This window comes from Rattus norvegicus, chromosome 1 (genome assembly GCF_036323735.1).
Source record: "Rattus norvegicus strain BN/NHsdMcwi chromosome 1, GRCr8, whole genome shotgun sequence".
NCBI classification, from domain to species: domain Eukaryota; kingdom Metazoa; phylum Chordata; class Mammalia; order Rodentia; family Muridae; genus Rattus; species Rattus norvegicus.
Window position 1 is genome coordinate 234,941,145 of NC_086019.1, and position 21,224 is coordinate 234,962,368.

At 37.3% G+C, this 21,224-nt stretch overlaps 1 protein-coding gene across 11 annotated transcripts in view; it reads right to left on the reverse strand.

Annotated features, from left to right (window-relative positions):
- Positions 1-21,224, reverse strand: part of Rfx3 (regulatory factor X3) — a 259,528-nt gene that overhangs the window by 77,683 nt on the left and 160,621 nt on the right. For 8 of the 11 annotated variants that reach the window (NR_172644.1, NM_001395594.1, XM_017589448.3 and 5 more), the window contains 2 exons: positions 7,731-7,805; positions 927-1,108 (listed from right to left, as the gene is read on the reverse strand). Coding sequence is in view for 10 of the 11 variants with exons in the window: in NM_001395594.1 (NP_001382523.1) it covers positions 927-1,108; positions 7,731-7,805 (257 nt within the window). In the remaining variant the exon portion in view is untranslated. The remainder of the gene's footprint in view (positions 1-926; positions 1,109-7,730; positions 7,806-21,224) is intronic. The other 3 variants (XM_063268579.1, XM_063268574.1, XM_039084355.2) reach the window with 1 other exon arrangement.

Below are 21,224 nucleotides of genomic sequence, written 5' to 3' on the forward strand. Positions count from 1 at the left end.
AATTTGCTTCTCCTTTCAGCATAAATGCTTACTGTTGTTAATTATTAGGATATAGCTTCTTTTCCAGGGACTTAAAGAAAAATCCCTGTACTGTAAATCTCTGAGGCTGTGATTCTAACTAATGTGCTATCACCCAATGTATAGAATGACAGCTCTAATTTAATGTTTTGTATATGATTCCCATATAACTTAGAAAAGTCAAAGAATTAATGTATTTCTACCTAACTGCTTAAAATATGAGTTATCAATTTGTAAAAACTCGTAGAAAACAGAAATGAAGCTTCAAGACTCTAAATTTTCTTTTCATCATGTTTGATTAGAAAAATCACTCACTGTTGGGAAGGAAAGAAACCCATAAGATGGCAAGTCCCTACCTCAGATACATGTTTTCTATAATGGAAGCATGCTACAGTTCACTCCCATATATGCCTGTCTTCACAACCAAGAACAAGAGAGACAATCGGAAAACTTAGAAGGCTACGAAGAGGTAAAATAGGACCACCAGAAAGAGCTTCAATATGTACACATTGTAACTTTACCGAATACTGTTAATTGGCCTCAGAGTCACAAAATAAAGTGGAAACTTCAGCCTTAACTTCTCCAAGTCAACAGTTTCCAGAAAAACAACTAAATATATTTTAAAGCAATAAGGAAATGCTTATTTTCCATTTACTATGCCTCTGTATACGTGCATTATTTGTTATATGCAAATCTTAAACAAGTTGGCCTTCTAACTTCTATGTAGTTTGAAAGTCAGTGTGGTAATAGCCACTGAATAATTTTCCTGTGGGCTTTATAAAGGGGGTTCATTCTATATTTTTCTCCTGACATCTTTTCTGTAATGAAGTACATTTTTGCTCACTCTCCAACACTGCTCTAATTTGAAACAGAGAGATGAACTAATTATGTTGACCATGAGTACTAACCTAGTGCCTAATCTCCTAGTTCGTAGCCCCATAAAAATGGACCTTATTAGTTTTCCGAAAGAGGCAGCGTTGACTGGGTCCAGCTTGTGCTCCTGACAGTGTCGAAGATAGTGGTTATACAGGGTGCTCCTTGGAAGGCTCACTCCTTCTGCTGTCTCGTAATTGTCCAACAGCCACTGGAGCTGTTAAGATAAGAGAGAATTCATGGAATTTGCCAAAATGTCGGCAAGGTACAGTATGTACAACTACTTGGGACTCTTCGTTAACTCTTAGGATAAACTGTGATAATTCAGAAGCTGGGATAACTGACTTTCTAAGCTCTAGGAAATATCACACAGTTATCAGATATTATCTAATTTTTCCAGCATAAGTAGAGATATTAAATTTTCCCTACACTGACTATATTCCTGAGATATGTACTTTTTTTTGCAAAGAAATAAAATAACAGCATTCACTGGTCAAAATTCATAATATAAGCACATCACTTATAATTGTTATAGAACAAAACTAAGCCTTGCAACACGGCACCTATTTCATCTTTTACATTGATTTGTTACAATAAACAGTAGGCTTACTTGTATGAAGTAAGATTTTACTCATTGTTACAGAATTATAATCTTAAATAACATCTCAAATAACTATTAGATAATACAAAAACATTTCATCTACTGGGAAAAATTATATAAATAGGCAAAATTTAGTCATTCTTCCTCCCAAGAAGAACACTTGCTAGAGGTTACAAATAACTTTAAGATGATGAAAAGCACTATTTTCACAATCACCAATTTTCTACCTCAAAGTTGAAGTCTTTTTACCTCAAATTTTTGGAAGGCACACTACTCTGCTAAATACTAAATCATGTTTTCTTTGCCTATAGTTTACATGTTAAAGTTTTATATTATAGTTTCTTTAAAAATAATACTTAAATATAGAAATAAAGAAAAATCTCTGCTGGATGTCTATTATTAGATCTCAACTTACTCACTTACTTGCAAAAGAAATGAAATAAATATAAATGGTTTTCCTAAGGTTATATATTGTCTCAGTGTTGGGCGTGGTTTCTAACTCCTGTTTCCTAGTTACTCTAGACCAACAGGCCATCAAAGCAGCAAATGCCTCCTATTATTTGTCTCAACAATCTGTATGGCATTTATAAATGGTACAGTAAAGAGCAAACACTGACCCGAGACTGTAGTTAAATGTGAATTATGGAAGTAAAATAACCCAAAGATGAATGTGACAGTACATGTCCTCTGGGTATGTAGTCAAAGGCTAAAGGTGACAATGACCTGGGCATTCAAGTAAGTCAAAGGTTTTATTCTATTTTACCTGTCTAGCTTAAGATTTTTTTATTAAACTTTGAACCAGAACTTTCAAGGCTTTTATAAAAATTTATCAAATTGTCTTGCTTGTTTTTTGAACTATGACAACTGAATTTCCCAGAGCATTTTAACTTCAGATATCCCCAAGTAATCATTAAATAGTGAAATATGTGTCATCAAACTTACAGTAGTACACCACAGTTCATGTAAGATTCTTGTAACAATACAGTTATGTCCCACTAAGGAAGACTTAGAGTTCCCTAAGGAATATATATCCATATAAATAAACATTAAAATACATGTTAATATTGTATCATATATAATTTAACACTAGAAAACACTAAAGAGATTACACAAAATTAGCTCTCCTTTTTACATTGACAGAAAAAATTAAAGTTCATAAAGAATTTTTCATAGCATTTACTTATAGCTTATATAAGTAAAACATTTTCCAGAGACACTCAAACATGAGTGTGTGCATTGAAAATAACACACAGAACAGGTTCTCTCTAAACACGTGTTTTATATGAAACATCAGAGTAAACTCACTCAGGCATTAAATAGTGGGCTTCTTTAGAGTATTTTCTTTTTTAAATTTCAAGAGTTTAAAATATAAAACAGAAGTAAGAAAGACAAAGACACAGCAATACCAACCTGATTCAAATTTCATCCATGTGCCTCAGAGATTGACAGGATATGAAAGCACTTCAAGTGGAATTCAAGTAGCCACTGTGAGCTGTACTATGAAAGTGTGCTAGTCTTTCACAGATGCTAGGTAGAGCAAGGCACAGTGAGCAAGCTCCCTTCTACTGGTATTCTTAACATGTTAAAACAGGAAGGGACACAGACCCTTCTTATCAAGGGTTAACAAAAAAAAGAACAAGTTCCTGAAAGGCTTTTTGTATAAAGTGAAAATATTTTTAGCAGTAGCAAATGATGTAACAAATTTCTCATACACACAATACACATTGTAGAACACATTTAAATTGAAAGTACTTAAGCTGTATGAGTGTATGTGTATGTGTGTGTGTGTGTATGTCCCCATTAATGGGATAATAACATGATCAAGAAAGGGAAAAGAAGTAATTCTATGTATACTTTCCCTTGTTAATGAGCAGAGATATATTTATATAGAAAATCTTAGCTTGAGGGAAATTTCCCCTAGAAATGGAAGTTAATTTTAAAATGTGAACTTTACAACCAGAATATATAAATGAAAACACACCAATAAACAATTTTAATGTAATATAAACAAATGAAAATAATTACTTAGATATAGAAATGAAACTTTTAATACTACCGTAGTTGTGTACCTGTCTCTCCTTATAACATTTACTTACTATCTTTGTATATTGTTTATATTCCCCAAAATGTTTTATGTTTAAACTAGTTTGAAAATATTAATTTGATTAATAGGAATATACACAAATATGTGTACAGATGCACAGCATCCAGCTGTGGTTGGCTGGGGACTTGACAATAGCAAAACTAAATTTGTTCTGCCTCCACCTCATCAAAAGGAAGCACTTTAGTCCTTGCAGAAGCATGGTGAGCACGTGGAAAGAAAGAGGAGTCGATAGAAATAAAAGCCCTGGCAATGGAGGTGTCTGGTCTGCTGCCACGGGGTCCCGGCTGGGAAGACTGCCAACAACCACACCTTAAACTTACTAAGGAAGCAGTACACCATCTAAACTATGCCCCACAGACTTGGAACATTTCATCTACATTTTACACACTCGTGTCTAATTTTCTGATTTTGACACATGATGAAATTCTAAGTCAGATACTGAATCTAAAACATAGGATTACATAGGATTGCTTCATTATTAGAGGAACTAAGCAGCTGCATTTCTGTAAAATAATGTAAGAGATTATGCCAAATGCTACCTGCCCAAAGGAACCAAATAATTCTTAGAGAGTACATTGTTTTATGCAGTTTTCTTCTTAGTGAAATGTATTTGAACACTAGAATTCAATTCCGTGAAGATATAGTAGTTTAGAATAAAACCATCTGTTTCTCTTATTTTATTCTTTTAATAAACTATCTTATAAAGTGAGTACATTTACAATCTTGGGAAATACTTTAAAGATTGTAAGATATTATAGAAAATTTTAAACTTTCTCTTTAAACCTAATTATTGTAATAATGAACCAACATACTCTTATCCAAGGGCAGAAAGCCAGATAGCTGCATCTTTCAACCTTTGTATGGAATCTGTATTCATCAGAACACAGAAGATGGATGATTCTTATGTGTTCTAAAGGGAAACACTGATTGACAAATAAAAATAAATAAATAACGTATTGCCTAATTAACATCTAAATGCAACATTCCAGGTGGATTATTATCAATTAGGAATTACTTTAAGGTCATTGCACTGATGTTATACATTTTGACAGGCCTATAGTAACTTTTATTTACAAAACAACCATGACAGTGGTGGGCAAAGACTAAAAACCAAGATTTTACTTTAAGCTAAATATATTTCAGTAGCTTAAATTATAAGCATTATGAATTAATTGTCTGCTAGATTATGATGACTCCAAAAACATAAATGCCTAGGGGTTTCATATACTTTAAGAGGAATTAAAAGGAAACATATGCTTAAATGTGCTATGCAGAAGCTAGTAACAGTTTAACAACAATTCTAGGCTTAAGTTTACCATGTAAACTATCCTAAATTGGCTATGCTATAAACACTAAATGAAAATGTATTTATAATTACAGCTGACAGAACAGGACAAGTTTAAGACTGCAACTAAAAGGATTAGATATGCTTTGGACTCAGGGAGATCTATAAAATTTATTAACAGCATCTTTACACATAAAATTTAAACAAAAGTATTATATCAAAAATTTTTTATAAAACTAAAGTAAAGCACATTCTAAAATGTAAAAAGATGAGTGATATCACTTTGGGGTACAACTTTTTAAAGGATTAGGTTGAAAGAAAAAAATTTTAATCTTAAGGATATGTGTGGAAAACTATAAGGGGACCCACATATTCTTCATTTAGTTAGAAAGCCACGAGACAGAACTCTACCAGTACATACATACTGGCTGAAGAAGATTTGGGGACAAAAAGAGAAGCTAATACATTGTATGTATGAATTCAAAATAGGCATACAGGTGACTGGGAAGGAACTCTACAACAATAAAATAACGTCTAGCTGCCCTTACATGCGTGTACTCTGCATATATTTAGTATGTATCTACTATGTACCAGCACTGTTGTATGCAAGAGAACTGTGTTAGAAGACAAATCATAAAAATCTTTACTTTTTTTTTTAGCTTTAACTAGCCAATACATATTTACTGGTTGTCTGTGATGCTGACAGGAAGCCACTGGGTTAACAGTATACACAGACTAAAGCAGAAAGACACACACTGAGTAGCATTTTGTTCCAGCTGCTGGGGAAACCCAGTGAAAGTCCAGACACCATTCACATCTGAAGGAAAAGACAATGGAAACATTTTCTGCATGCCAGGAGGAACTAAGTCAGTGGGCATCAGGAAAACCATGATCCTGTGGCTTCCACTCACAAAAGTGCGCTCTAAAGCAGTTCTGAACAACCGAGACTACTTCAGAGATGTAGTGAAGCAAGTGTGTCCAACAGGAGCGGCCTTTGTGCCCACTCTTCCTGCAGACAGCAAGCAAGCCTGCACATGCAAGACTTGCTAGACTGTGCAATAAGAACGCAAATCCAGGGAAAACACATAGTTGTGTTGTTTGAGCAGCTTCATTCACGGTCAGTGACAAAGAACATTACCTCACAGATTCTAACTAAAGAAAATAATTTTAAATCACTCAATATATTTCAAAAGTTTTAAACAAATAGAAATATTTTAAAAACATGTTATATACCTACATTATTGTTTATGAAGCATCAATAAAGTTGGGTAACTGAAGTTAAATTTAAACAAAATATTATGATATATTTCATATCTCCAAAGTGAAATAAGAATTGACTTTCAGAGTCAATTTAGAAAACTGAAAATTTCAAAAGAGCAACTAGAAATTTCTATTTATTTTTAGAAATACTTATATGACTGCACATTTCTGGTTGGAAGTGATAAGCATTTTCACTTGCTATTTTCAATATACAAACTGGCAAATTCATCCTAATACCATATGGTAAACTAGCCTTTAACCCCACCAGAGATTCATTCCAATAAGCAGAATATACTTAAGAACAAAGTCTGGAAAAGAGTATTCAAATCATTTTTAAAAAGACGTAACAATTATATCTATATATCTATATCTATATCCTTATTTTAAAATTTCTATCTGTAATTTTTACTATAGTCATAGTCCTTCTATGAACTGGCTAACATGTTTTGTTTGCCAAGATGCTTCTGTTGAAAAGGAAATGAATCAAAACACCTCCTCCAAAACTCAGCATTAGAACATCAGAAGGAAGTGATACTTTGGAATACAGATCTGAAACAGTTCAAAGCTCATTTTCTTTCTTTCTTTTTTTTTTAACAGAAAACCACAGTAAAATATTTTCTATAAACTCTATGATTGCTAAAAGTACTACAGCTATTTCAGTGATCTTACTTTTAAACTTTTTAGTCATAAAAATATTAAGAAAATTAAGAAATGACAATAAATTATCCCTAAATTAAAAACAATTAGGAAGGAAATGTCTAATTCTTGCTCAAATGTTATGAATGCCACCCTAGGAGCTATATCCACAACACTTAAGGCATGTGTCCATTCGTTTCCTCATGTTTCAGAAATTACCTTCTAAAAACAACGCCCTTGTATTGTTTTTTCATTATTTCCTCAAATTTGAACAGAGGATGACAGTGTTTATTTCACAACACTTACCAGTGTTATAGTGACGCTGTACCCGGGAACAGCCAGAACGTCAAGAGGCAGCAAGACCACTCTGCTTGCCTCGGGTATGAGCAAGTCACGACTTACATACAACGTTCCTTTGGGCCCATTTTCCTTTTCCTTCATTGTTTAGGCCATTGAGTTCATCCACGACTGTGACCTTCCTACTTTACACTCTTACCAGTACATGCATTTGGAATAGTTTACCACTGCTTTTGGCATTAGTGGCCACTTATCCATTTAAGGACTAATCAGTCACATAGTAGATGTGGTTGGTTTTGCGTAAAGATGTGGACTGCAAAATTTTGCTTTAGATGAAATAAATCTGTGGCTAACAAAATCTTTAAATGTTTAAAATTACTATTAACTACATTTTAGAAATAAATAGGGTCTTGTCATTAATTTTAAATTTTGTATATTCAGATAGGAAGTACAAACACCCGGTAAAGCAGCACACTGGGTCTGTTTTGAGATACCCCACTGTGTAAAACACACATTAAATAATTAGAGTCTGAAGAGGCTTGAGAAAAGAAGGTTAAGAAGCAAAATAAATAAGTAAATAAATAAAACAAGCACTTAGAGGCAAGCAACACATGCAGAACAAGCGAGAGATTAGTGTACATGAAGAGGCAACTTACATGGCTGTTGAGAAGAGAGCTTCTGTGAGTGGACAGACCGTCAGACTTTTGCAGCGTCTCAATCGCCATTTCAATCTGATAATAAACGTCATTAAAAAAAGGGCTCAAGACAAGATAGTAATAAAAGGCTGACCAGAGAATTTTTGATCGATTCTTAAAGTCTAATTCATTCTTCAATGATGGCTAATGAATAGCTATCACTAAATGTGTTTCCCCCCAGCTTTTCCATCCCTAGAGTATGAAATATAATATGCACATTAATAATAAGCTCAATTACAAAAGTAATCCTTTCTAAACACTCTGTAATTATCATCAGTATGGAGACCCAAGGATCAAGAACCCGGGCAGACTGTTCTAGTTATACTAAACTATTTGGGGTTTAGTTGCATGGTTCAAGATGTGGGATATTAGCCCCTCTCTATATAGTCTCATACCTAAAGCATGCATAACATTTGTCCTATGCTGCCACAAAATAAAAATCATAAATCAGTCTGAATTTAATATGCATTAGTATTTTAATGCAAGTTACAAATACTCTAGAGGCTAGTAACTCTACACACCCTTCTTTTACTCTAGCAGTAAAATTTGGAAGGGAAAGGTCAGTTGGGTGAGCGTTTAGATGTGACTATCGTCTCTATTATATTTTAGGACATGATGATGAAGCAGAAATATTAGAAATAACAGCAGAAAAAGGAGTGGAAGAGAAAATAACTCAGAGCCAACAAAAAATGGACAAGAACAGAATCAGTTATATTCAGTGTACTCCCAGTATACCAGGGACAGTCACAAAATCAATCTTAAGCAAAAGCTTCCAGTGACAAACCCAAGGCACTCCGGATGGCCTCACATCTAAGACAGCGGTCCTGCTCACAGCACTATGACAGACACATACTATCAAGACAGGGAATAAAAAGTATGCATTTGGAAACATGTATAGTAAAATACTAGCTAATTCAAACCGTCATTATGCAATTTGAGAAAATTAATTTCATTGTTTTTAACACTATGAACATATCAACAATTCATTGTAAGCAGTTATCAATTTATATCAAATGGTACAATGATTTATTCTATAGTTAGCTGTTTTTGAGATCATAAAACCAGGCAAAGTGCTTTTTAAATCATTCTCTCCACAAGTTGAGGTGCTAACTGTATATTAAACTTGAAAACAAACAGAAGAAAGTGATATTGTTTATATTAAAAAATTCACATTTTAGACTATACAATGTAACTTAAGGAGTGATATGAACACCCATCTTTTAAATTTTATTTTTATTCTATGTGCGTTGGTGTCAGATCCTGGAGTTTCAGACGGTTGTGAGCGGCCTCATATGTGCGGGGACTGAGCGTGAGTCCTCTGTTAGGGCAGTGAGTGTTCATCACTGCTGAGTCATGTCTGCTGCCCTGGTTTAAATCTCTTCAAAAGGGATCATAAAGCACTCTTGACAGCATAAGACAGCTGAAATCGTTCATGTGGTAACGAAGCATTTCTAAGAAGATTTTGCTCAAATGCTTCATTTGCTAAAATGCCCACAATTTTTTTTAAGTTTGAAGGTAGAAATTTGAACTGAGATTTCATTTTAATAAATAAATACAAGATGAGCCATAACTTGTGACTTTATAGGTTTAAATGAAAGGCAAAAATTATCAGAATTATAACACCTGAATTCCTGTCACTATGGGTTTGAGAGGCAGTGGTGTTAAGTGAGATCAGCCAGCACTTGGCTTCCTTAGGGATCAATTTCTTTTGCTAAAGTTGCTGCTGTGGTGGGGTCAGATTCCCTGCAAGGCCAGGTCATCAGGAAAAGAACCAACCCACCGTGGATACTTTCTGGTTTTATCTTATGTCTTTGTATGCTGAAGATTGCTTCCAGACCTTCTACTGGGCTATATATCGTCCCCTTGAGCCAGCAGAGGAACCAGTAGCAAGGAGCTCTGGGAAAGGTGGCAAAATGGCAAGGAAACAGATCCAGCTGCACCACCAGGACAGAAAAACTGACTAGGAGGAGCTGGTCTTCTATAACTTATCCCTACCAGATAACAATTTCTGAGAATATGGTCAAAACTATGAACCCTGTACTCAGACAAAATATATTTAAGAAGAGTTATAAACTTGTACAGATTTTCCCATCTTTCACATTTTCCCTGAAATTAAAATTCGTACTAAACAGAAGTAAGCATTCCCCAGTGAAAACACAAGGAAAATGTGTGCTAGGGAGCAGGAGCCCAAGTGAGTCAGGAAGCAAAAAAGCAGAGGGTGAGCTCAGATTAGGGAAAGGAAAATGAAGGCAGCACGTCCAGTATAGAAACCTGAACCGTTCACTGAGAGGGAGAATCTTTTTTTTTTTTGGGGGGGGGGCGTAAAAAGCATTTATTACTAGGAACAAAAAGGACACAGCACAAATAACTGTGGAAGGATCGGACTAACAATGTGGTAAGCAAGGAAGATAAATTTAGAGTTGCAAAAGTTTCATCAGTTTTAAAAAGTGGTCTAAGGGAAAGAGGAAGGGAGTATGGTGGGGGAGATAAATGTGGCCTCGTGCAGTGAAATAAATATTAATCTGCTCCAGCGGTACTGACGAGATCAACCATTCCACTTGAAGTGCCACTGATACTGCTCAGATGCTAAAAACCCATAAAGAATCAACAGGCCATATTCTATGAGTTCTCAAGTTTGCTGTGCCACTAGCTTGGGTAATCAAATCTTTGATTTCAGTTCCTCTAACACACACCTCATCCCTTTCCTCAGACCTGGAAAACAGATAAACCACCTTGTTTCCTTTTTAATCAAAGTGAATATTGACTATTAACTTGATTCTAATAAGAAGCACCCAGGAGAGTAAAGTACACCTCTAGGGGGTATCAGTGAGGCTTACAGAGGAACTGTGAGGGAAGACTCACTCTAAATGTGATGGGTATTCTGCTGGTTGGGAGATCAAGTTAGAAAAAAAGAAGAAAAGAGAGGAAGCTTCTATGGGAACAGGCAGTCTCCTCTGTCTTTCACCTGTTCCTAGAAGGGAGACGACTAAAGCAGGCTATTGCACACATGACTGCAATGCCTGCACTCACACAGAAGGCAGGCACGGGACTCCTGTGGTGTCAGGAGTTGAAACCTAAGGATTACTGGGTGTGCTGGCTGCCAGGTTGACATCAATGAGAAACCTTTTCAAAGGAATAAAATGGAGAATGATAGAGAAGGATACCTGATTACATTTTCTGACCTTGTGGAAACAAAAGCCAGCCACACTTGAAAACACGTATGTGCGTATATCATACATATAAACCAACACAAATACACACTGACAACAATAACAAAAATGAAACACACACACACACACACACACCCCTATACACACACACACAAATTAAAAGAGGCTACATGTTTTTCATCTGGAAAATATGATACCCAGAGGGCATCTGAGGAATTGACAGGACCACACTCATTCTAAGGCACAACAGTAAGGAAGTTTCAATATATTTGAAACACTTGAGAAGACAACTCCAGTGGCTCCTGCTCCATGTGACTGCCTAGGAAAAAATTTTCAGTTTGTATTCAATCGTCTGAGCACTCAGAAGCTACTAGGGCCATAGTGCAAGAGACCTAAGCTGGTGTCAGACCTCGATGCTGTCCACATGACACAAGTCTTGCAGACATACAGAATATAACAGTTCCAAGGTCATGAATGATTCTATTCGATTTCAATGGCAGGCCTGGGAATCCAACAAATGTTTCTCAGGGTCAGAATCTCTATAGGTAGTTCCTAAGAGGACAAACTTTGGAGACGCCTGAGAGGATGTTATTCTTTAGGAACATGGGATGTCTGTGGAGGAAAGCTGCAGACAATACATAGGGTCAAAAGAAAGAAAAGAAAAGGGGAAGAGAAAGAAAAAGGACAAGGAGCACGGCTGTAGCTGTAGGGCAGGTCTACCCCAGTGCTTTGGAGCTTACACCACCATACAAATGTGAAAGGTGAGAGACAATGGGGGCACAGGACTCAAGGCTTGCTGTGCTGGTTTCAGAACTGTTTTAGTCCTGACCCTCTTTCCTGCGCTCTAATTCTTTTGTGCAGCTGCACACAGGGAAGGGAACAGAACACCTTCAGACACTGGAGCCAGCTCATAGCAAAGACCTGGCCTTCAGTCTCAGAACGTAAACCTGGACTTGGAACTACTGACTTTACAGACTTTGGTGTTTAGATCAGACGCACGTCACGCTGAGAGGTAGTCGTGGGCTTTCGGGGAGCAGGGGCAGAATGCGATAATTTAAATATGAACTGTTCCCAGAGGTCCATGTTTGGAATTCTTGGTTCTCTTTGTCCTCTCCTTTCAAGTATTTGTCACAGTAACAAAAATGTTACCTATATAGTCACAAACGTTCTAAAAATGACCATGTGACAAAGAGTACACCTACATTTGGTTCTTTAATTCAAGAAAAAATGTGCATCAATTTTGTAAGGTAGAAAATACATTTAAAAATATATCAAATATGTAAATGTTATAGTAGCCTAAAACAGTAAGAGAATTTTCCTCATTTTCTTAGGAATTGGGATTTGAAAATCAGAGGCAGCAAGTGGGATAAGGTATTTTCCACCCAGAAGGAATGATAATAAATTCAGCATTGCTTCTACAAAGATTCAGCAACACCTCAAGGAAGAACTTGAAGTGGACATGGAGGGACCTGGGTGGGAAAGGGGACAGGGAAAGAAGAGGGGACCATGATCAGGTATTGTGGGGTGGGACAGGACTGAAGCTGTGAGGACCAGCAGAAAGAACAGAAAGACATCAGGAGGGAGGAGGTGGGACCCTCCAGAATGTACCAGAGACCTGGGAAGTGACAGACTCTCAGGGTTCAAAGGGAGGGACCTTAGATGAAAGACCCTACAGTGTGGAGAGGGAACTTGTGGAGCCCACCTCCAGTAGAAAGACAAGGCATCAAGTGAAGGGGGGGGTTGCCATCCCACAGTCAAAAGCTCTCACCCATAATTGTTCCTGTGTGAAAGAAATGCAGGGATGGAAATGGAGAAGAGCCTGAGGTAAAGGAGGTCCAGCCACAGGCCCAAATTGGGATCCAGCTCAATGGAAGGCTCCAAGGCCTGACACCATTACTGATGCTATGGTATGCTTATAAATGGGAGCCTATCATGACGGCCCTCCGAAAGGCCCAACAAGCAGTTGAAAGAGTCAGATGCAGATATTTACACCCAATCAATGAGCAGAAGCTGCTGACCCCCTCTGACTGAATTAGGGGAAAGCTGGAGGAAGCTGAGGAGGAGGGTGACCCTGTAGGAGGACCAGCAGTCTCAACTAACCTGGACCGCTGAGATCTCTCAGACACTGAGTCACCAATCAGGCACCATACACCAGCTGATATGAGGCCCCCAACACATGTACAGCAGAGGACTGCAGGGTCTGGGTTCAGTCAGAGAAGATGCACCTAACACTCAAGAGATTGGAGGCTCCAGGGAATGGGGAGAGTTGGTGGGGTGGGGAGTGGGGACATCCTCGTGGAGACAGGGGAAGGAGGTATGAAATGTGGAACAGTCAGAGGGTGGACCGGGAAGGGTATAAAATCTGTACTGTAATAAAAAAGATTAAATAAAATTTTAAAAAAAGAAATAAGAAATAAGAGAAATAGCATGGTAATAAACACAAAGCCCAAAGCTCAGGCAGAAAACATTTTCATCACCCAAATATGCACCTTCCCAGAGACATGAAAAAGGTGGCAGTCTCCAAGCAGGGAGACCTATACTATGTTAATCTCCCCTCCCCCCACGAACAACTACAATGACCACCACTAAAAACAACAAGAAAATCAACATCCCAAAAGGAACGAGAAAAGAGGACCAGAGTGGAGAGAAAAGAGGCAAAGAATGCTAGGATGTTAAACTCTATTTTATTCTTTGCTCATACTCAAAAAGAGATCAGTAATGTATTTTCTAAAAGAGTGCACAGTGTCAGTGAAATAGAAGTAACATTTCACTGTTACTATTCTCTCCTTTAATTATCACTCTTGCACCTTCTAACAAAGAAGAATGCATCTAAGGGGATGGCTTTTTATTTTGCTGAGCTGCTACCTACCTAAATGCTCTATTCAGTGGTAGAGAAGGTTAGAGGAGATTAGAATCCATTGAGAATACTGGAGGCAAACGCTCATTTGCAGAATAGATGGATAGACAAAATAGGGTGTTACACAGAGTCTTCGGTTCCTTCTCTACGTCTTCAGTGAAATGGGGCTGGAAAGCTGGCTCAGCAGTTAAGGGCACAACATGCTCTCCCTGAACATCAGAGTTCGGGTCCTAGCACCCACACCAGGCAGCTCGTGACCACCCATAACTCTATTTCCCAGGGATCAGATGCCTTCTCTGACATTGATGGGCATGATGCACACACATGGTACATAGATATATATGCAAGCAAAATACTCAAATACACAAAATTAAATAAATAACTCTAAAAACATATTCTGGGAAGTCTCCTCAAACTAGGGAAGCTAGAGCACAGTGCTCATTTGGGAGGATTTATAATGCCAAAGAAGTATCTATTTGACAACAAGAATGAAGAGACTGTGTTTCATATAATTGACATGGGAAGGAGGACCTCCGACATGTGTTCACATACACATTCATATACACCTATGTAAATGTGATAACATGTACATAAACAACTATACAATTATATCATCTTATTTATGATTACCTTGATCCTTAAATGGATTTTCAGCTTTTTTTTCTCATTTGATTTCCATTACCACCTCATACAATAGAATAGGCATGCTTTCATATAAGACAGGCATGTTTCCATGGACTATGTCTACTTGTATACAGGAAAAGTGAGGCTTTCTGGGACTGAAGGACTACTGAGATGGCAAGGGCACTGAGTTAGACTGGAACCCAAAATTTATCACTTTAAGTTCAACATCATTTTCTTTATATTCTGTGAAGGTTTGTGTTGACTGTCAATTTGACACGAACTAGAAGGAACTAGAAGATAAGCCTCTGGGAATGACTATAGGGAGAAAGGTATACAGGTTAGGTGAGTCCCTGGGCATGCCTTTGAGGGATCATCTAGATCAGATAATGGAGGTTAGTAAACTCTGTAACCAAGAGGAGCACCACCAGGGGCTGGAATAATGGACTGAGGAAAAGTGAGAGCAGGTTCAGCCTGAGTGCTCACCTCCCTGTGCCACCTGGCTATGGGTGCCACGTGATCAGCTCCCGCAAGCTCCCCCACAGTAACTTTCCTGGCATCATGGACTGTGACTAGAAACAAAGCCTTCCTTTCTTACACTGCTTTTTGAGTACTCAAATGCTCTAAGTAGAGCTTTACATGCTATTCTAATGGGAACTGGAAGATAAGAATGCTTAAAAGAGAAAGATGGACAGGAGGAGAGACAGCTCCATAGTGAAGAGCACTGGCTGCTCTTCCAGAGGGCCTGGGTTCAGTTCCCAGTACCCACACAGCAGCTCACAACTGTGTGTAACTACAGTTTCAGGTTCTGACACCATCATGCAGATATACATGCAGGCAAAACACCAATGCCCTTAAAATAAAATTAAATAAGTTTTAAAAAGAATACTTAAGAGAGACAGGAAAAGGAGAGCCCTGGATCATTAGGTTTCAGAGGGGGAAGAAAGACTTTATTGATAACTAGACAAGAGGACATTAAAGTTATATGCTAGAGAAGAATCTGACTTTATTCTGCTTTAATACAGAAAATTTAAGCAAGGCTAAATTTAAAATTAATGGCTAACTCATTTATTGTAAGAAATTTTAAGTCAGGATAGCATTCAGTTTGCAGCATGGTTTTCACCATACTTTTCTATGTGGATGGTGACAAAGGCTGAGAATTTAAGAGTGTATCCTGGGTTGGGGATTTAGCTCAGTGGTAGAGCGCTTGCCTAGTAAGCGCAAGGCCTGGGTTCGGTCCCCAGCTCTGAAAAAAAGAAAAAAGAAAAGAGAAAAAAGAAAAAAAAAGAGTGTATCCTGTGCTTTCATAGGACCTAAGTTCTCAGATAAAACTTGCACTCATGGGCACACCATACTCCTTCACACATACAGAGGCACACACACACCCCCATACACAGATACACACATGCACATAATCATCCACATGACAGTGGCTTTTCTGGCATGAAAGATGTAAGACTGAGGGAATCATCAAGTCCTTTACCACTGTTCCAGAGATCTACTGATTAGGGAATGAATGGCAGGGTCAGACTCCCTTTAGAGATGCTACAAAAGAGCATTTAAGTACAGAGGCAGATGATCATAGCCAACCATTGGACTGAGAATGGGTTCCTCAATGGAGGAGTTAAAGAAAGGACTGAGGTAGCTGAGGGGGTTTGTGACCCCATAGGAAGAACAACAACATCAACCAACCAAACCCCAGAGCTTCCAGGGACTAAACCACCAACCAAAGAGTACACATGGAGCAACCCTCATGTAGGATAGGATGGCCTTGTCAGGCATCAAAGGGAGAAGAGGCCCTTGGTCCTGTGAAGGCTTGATGCCCCAGTGTAGGGGAATACCAGGATGGGGAGGCGAGAGGCAGTGGGTAGGTGGGGGAGCACCTTCATAGAAGCAGGGGGAGGGGGGTGGGAGAGGGGGTTTCCGGAGAGGAAACTGGGAAAGGGGATAACATTCGAAATGTAAATAAAGAAAATATCCAATAAAAGAAAAGAAAAAGTAAGGTTGTGAAAGTGGAGCTTAGGTTGCAGTGGAGAACCAGAACACTGGCGGTGCGGGAAACATGGAATGTCTGCCTAGCAGCATGGCTATGTATTTAGCAAAATTAGTCAGAGCAGGAGTTACGCACAGTTCACTACACACAGTATAGGTATCACTTGGAGGAGTTTGGGTTTCCATCATGTGTATGCACATTGACACAAAGACAGGCATATATGAATGTATTCTGATATGCACTTAAAAACAAAGTCCTAGGTATCAATGTAAAGGCTTGTCTCATGAGATGTGAAAAGTTTCAAATGCCTTACCCCAAGTAGTTAAACCATCAGAAGATGAGGGCAAGTAGAGGAGTCTTTTCCTCCCAGAGGCCTGAGAGATGCACGAAGAACTGCCGCCTTCTTACCCAGGAAGCTAAGGCGCTGCTCTGAAAACTCCACCTTTAGGCAAAGTGCTGACCAACATGAAATGGTGATACAACACCCAGAAGAAGCTCCCTGAGAGACTCAAACCAAGCTGTTGATTTAACTCTTCAAACACGAAGACGTCCAGAAACACATCTAGCCATCTTACTTTACATCTTAGTTCAGAAAAGAACGAGGGCTGACATGCCGACGGCTACAGGTAAGCAGTTAGAACAAACAGGTTTTAGGGCTTAAAGTACTGTAAGCTATGAAATCTTTCACACTCTAATTCATTGACAGTTTTATGAATTTACAGAACTTTTAAAATTTATGAACACATGTTTAAGCCGTGTTGTGATTTTATTTTATTAACTGAAGTTCTCCTGAAAGTATTTAGGAGAAAAAGAATAAAACGTGTGATCAGAAATGCATATTAATCAGGAGTGTTCTGATAACAGTTGTTTAATTTGCTGAAATCAAAGCATTGTCTTGGTCTGGTGTCCTGTGATTACTCTGTGACCTTATTGCTTCCCCATCTATGAGGCTAATCAAACCAGTCTATGATGATCCATCCACTAGAGAAGCCAGGGGCTAGAATTATCCTTTAGGACTTTGCTGAATTAGCAGTTAAGTGTTGGGGCTTAAGATCAAGCTTATGTTTGCAAATGGTCCTAGCCTTTTCCAGTTTATTTTGAGTACTAACAACAACTTCACCATTGTATGCAGTCTGTATAATCACTGCAATATCAGTAATTACTATAATTTGTTAGAACTGCCAATCCTGGGCCTCTTGCCTACAGTCACTAAGTCACAGCTCTGGGAATGGGGTCCAGAGTTGCTCTGCAGAGTATGTACTAGGAACACTGCACTCAAATGCAATCGAAGGGTTTTCCCTCCTGTTAGCCAGCGTTAGACTGTTGTTACTACTGAAGCAGTGTGAGCAGGCAAGTGCTGTTTGGAGAGACCTGGACATCTAAGTATTATTTGGTTTGTGCTTTCCTGTTTTAGGTAACTTTGAACTTAACATTGGCAAAACTACTAGAAGACAACCATAGTTTTGGTGACTCAAAAATTAATCAAATAAAAATTTTAAAAGTTTAATATTGTAATTTAAAAGTGATACAATGAGTGAGGGGGATGGGGAGACAGAAGGATAAAACTAACCAAAATACTTTTAAACATGCAGTCTGGGGTATTAAGTATGGATTTCCACTCTCGTCTGAGAGAATAGCCTTCAGAAATGGTGCTAGTTCCATTGACATAGTCTATGAGAACCCAGCTCCAGTTCATTAAGATGATCGATGAAGACAGCAGCAGAAGAAAATAATTGAGAAGCTAGTAGGATTGTTCAGCGACAGAGCACAGTTTAGCATGCACATGATCCTCCGTACAATGCCCAAAAAACATACACACTCACACGCACAAGCGCACACAGTGTTTCTGTGAAATGTTACAAATTTTGAAGAAGAGATAATTCACACTCATACATGAAAACAAAAACAAAACAGTTACTGTCAACTCAAAGTCCTGGTTTGGAATAGTTTTGAATTTTTAATTGAATTTAGACCTCATTTTCATTCTCAAAACTTCCAACAGTCTAATTGAAAAAGACTACCTGAAACTTGGGATCAAGGTTTAATTTCAATCTTAATTCCTAAGAGCATTTTTTAACTATATTCATAAAAAGTGGTAAGAATTTATTGTTTTAAACTGTAAATTACAACTTTTCTCCCACTATATTTTCTATCACTGCCTACATTTTAATCTATTAATGTCAGAGTTTAAAGCTACCTTACTAAATCTCTCAGCCCGGTTTCATTTGATTCTCTGTAATTGTCTGATACAGATACTGTACTAGACACAGTCACATCATCTCATATACTGATTTTTAAGGTTCCCTTTCATTTTTATATTTTTGTTTCAGGCTCTTGCTTAATTTCTCTTTCCTATATTTTTGAGAACACATTAACAACAACAACAACAACAACAACAACAACAACAACAACAGCCCCAAACCTTGTTCTATGTGGCAGCATAAGTGTGTAAATTTAGCATCCAGGGCCCTGAAGGCAGAGTATCCGTAGTCTGAGCTTGGCTACACCAAAAATATTTGTCTACAAATACTGAGTGGCATGATCTTATCTCTTTCTTATAAGTCAAATGGAAAGCTCATTAAATTTATACCAAAAATTGAAATGAGTGTGTAAAATTCTTTATAACATCGATGGCTACATTACAAACCATCTATCCTATGAAATTTACTACAGTTAGAGCTGAACCTTAGCTATATAGGCAAAATAGAACACAACGAAGAAGCTACGTCTATGGACAGTGAACACAATTGTAGCTTTGCACACAGCAACTCGGTCACAGTCTCCTGCTGCGGACACTCAGCCTGTGAACACGGTACATGAGAAAATCCCACTCACAACACAACTGCTAACTGTCTGACCCATGTGCTGCATCTCCCCATTAAACTGGGGAGAAGTGCTAAGCCTTGTGGATCTAATGGTGACTTAGCTAGAATACAGTGTGTTTTAATATATCATTCTTTAGCTATAAACCAACTACTTATGAAAGACACATTAAGTTAGTGATATCCCCTTCAAAGTTTTATAGTACTTTCAACTAGTAAATTTGAAGTTTGCTTTGTAAACCTAAGGAAGATCAAGCCCAAAACAATACAAGCAGATATCAGAGATACAATGTATTTTTCCATTTGTAAGCTTTAATATATCTTCAGTTTCTATAAGTAAAATGAAGCTATTTCTGGAACACTATGCCTCTGAAATCTGCACCAATATAAACTATCCCCCCCCCCCCCCAATACTAGTCATTGCTATAAATTCCTGTCTCAATTCAGGAAAATTCTGTCTGCATAGAAGACTGAAGGCACACCATTCTGTTTGTCTTAAACTTCTGGTTTATCAATATTCATGGGAATGAAATGTCCTGAACCTTAAATGTGAAATTATTGCCTCTAGTTCTCATCTGCTTGAGGCTGGAGTGCTGTAATGACTGACGGCTGAATGGAATATGGTACAGAAATGAGAACTGCAGGCCAGTCAAGTCCCACTTTATTAAGTACTTTAAAAACAAGGTTCCAGAACCTTCAGTCAATTTATGATTTTGTGCTAAAAGCAGAAGGTTCCTAGTATTCTGTGAAAGTTTCACTTGAGGGCTCAGTTTGGTCTTAACAAAAAATGCTAAAATCATGTGTGCTTTTGCTCATATAAGTACTGTTTTCTTAAACACTTATGCTAAGATCATGTATTGTTTTCTTAAACACTTATGCTAGTTGGAACACTAAATCATTTTGATATAAGAAAAATTCTGACATTTATGTTTATATATATTCCCAACTATAAATTATTTCCCCCCAGCTTAGCTTTACATAAACAAAGCAATCCCAATGTTATATGACTACATTGTTTATAGACTACATGATGATGGCCCAAAGACCACCATTAAATATCTTCCTATAGGCAAGAGAGATAGACCAATTGATTATGTTTAATGTAACTATTTTCATAAATGAGAAAGGTCAACCATATACTGATACGAAAAGGTCCTTATCAGAGGCAAAAGTCACTGTTAGAGGCAAAAAAGAAATTATTTTTATTATAATTTATGTGAAAAATTGATCAATTATTCTGCTTGTAAATGTATTGAGATATTTCTAGAATGAGACTTAAAGACTTGGTGTCACTGAGTGCTTCTGAGTAGACAAAGAGGTTGGAGGTGAGAGGCAGTCATAGCATGCTGTAATTTGACCTTTTCAGTGTACAATCTGAATAATTCATATAAAAATTAACTGAAAATTTGAAGGAGGAAGATTTTCTGAGTTCAAAATACTTATTTAGAAAGTGCATACCTTACACTTAAAGCCCAGGGGGAAAAGAGCATCTACAATTATGAAATGAACACTTAGATTTTCTAAATTATTTAAATTAATTAAATTTTATTCATGTAGTAGAAGATAGCCACTGAAGTTTCCTCCAAATAGTTAAGGTATACTATATTTTACATTAACTTTAAGAGATATATAATGTTACATTCAACATATTTTCCTCATGCCTTTTGACAAAAGCTAATTTTGCCAAAACCTTATAAACGTATATAAATGTTATTAAATATAAATCCTAAAATTTAATATCACAGACTTAAAATGCCTAATGGAATAGTATCTAGTTATGAAGAACAAAAGCACTACTGATTATAAAGTACAAATGACTTAACAAAGGAATGATTAAGTTTCCTAAAACATACTGCTTTTTACTGTTTGGAAATATGATATAAATATGCTTTGATGGGCACAAAAATATTGCGTTGACAAGTTTTTGTTCTACATATAAAAGTTATTTCACTTTCACAGTTCAAAATTCTATAAATGAAGATGCTACCTAAA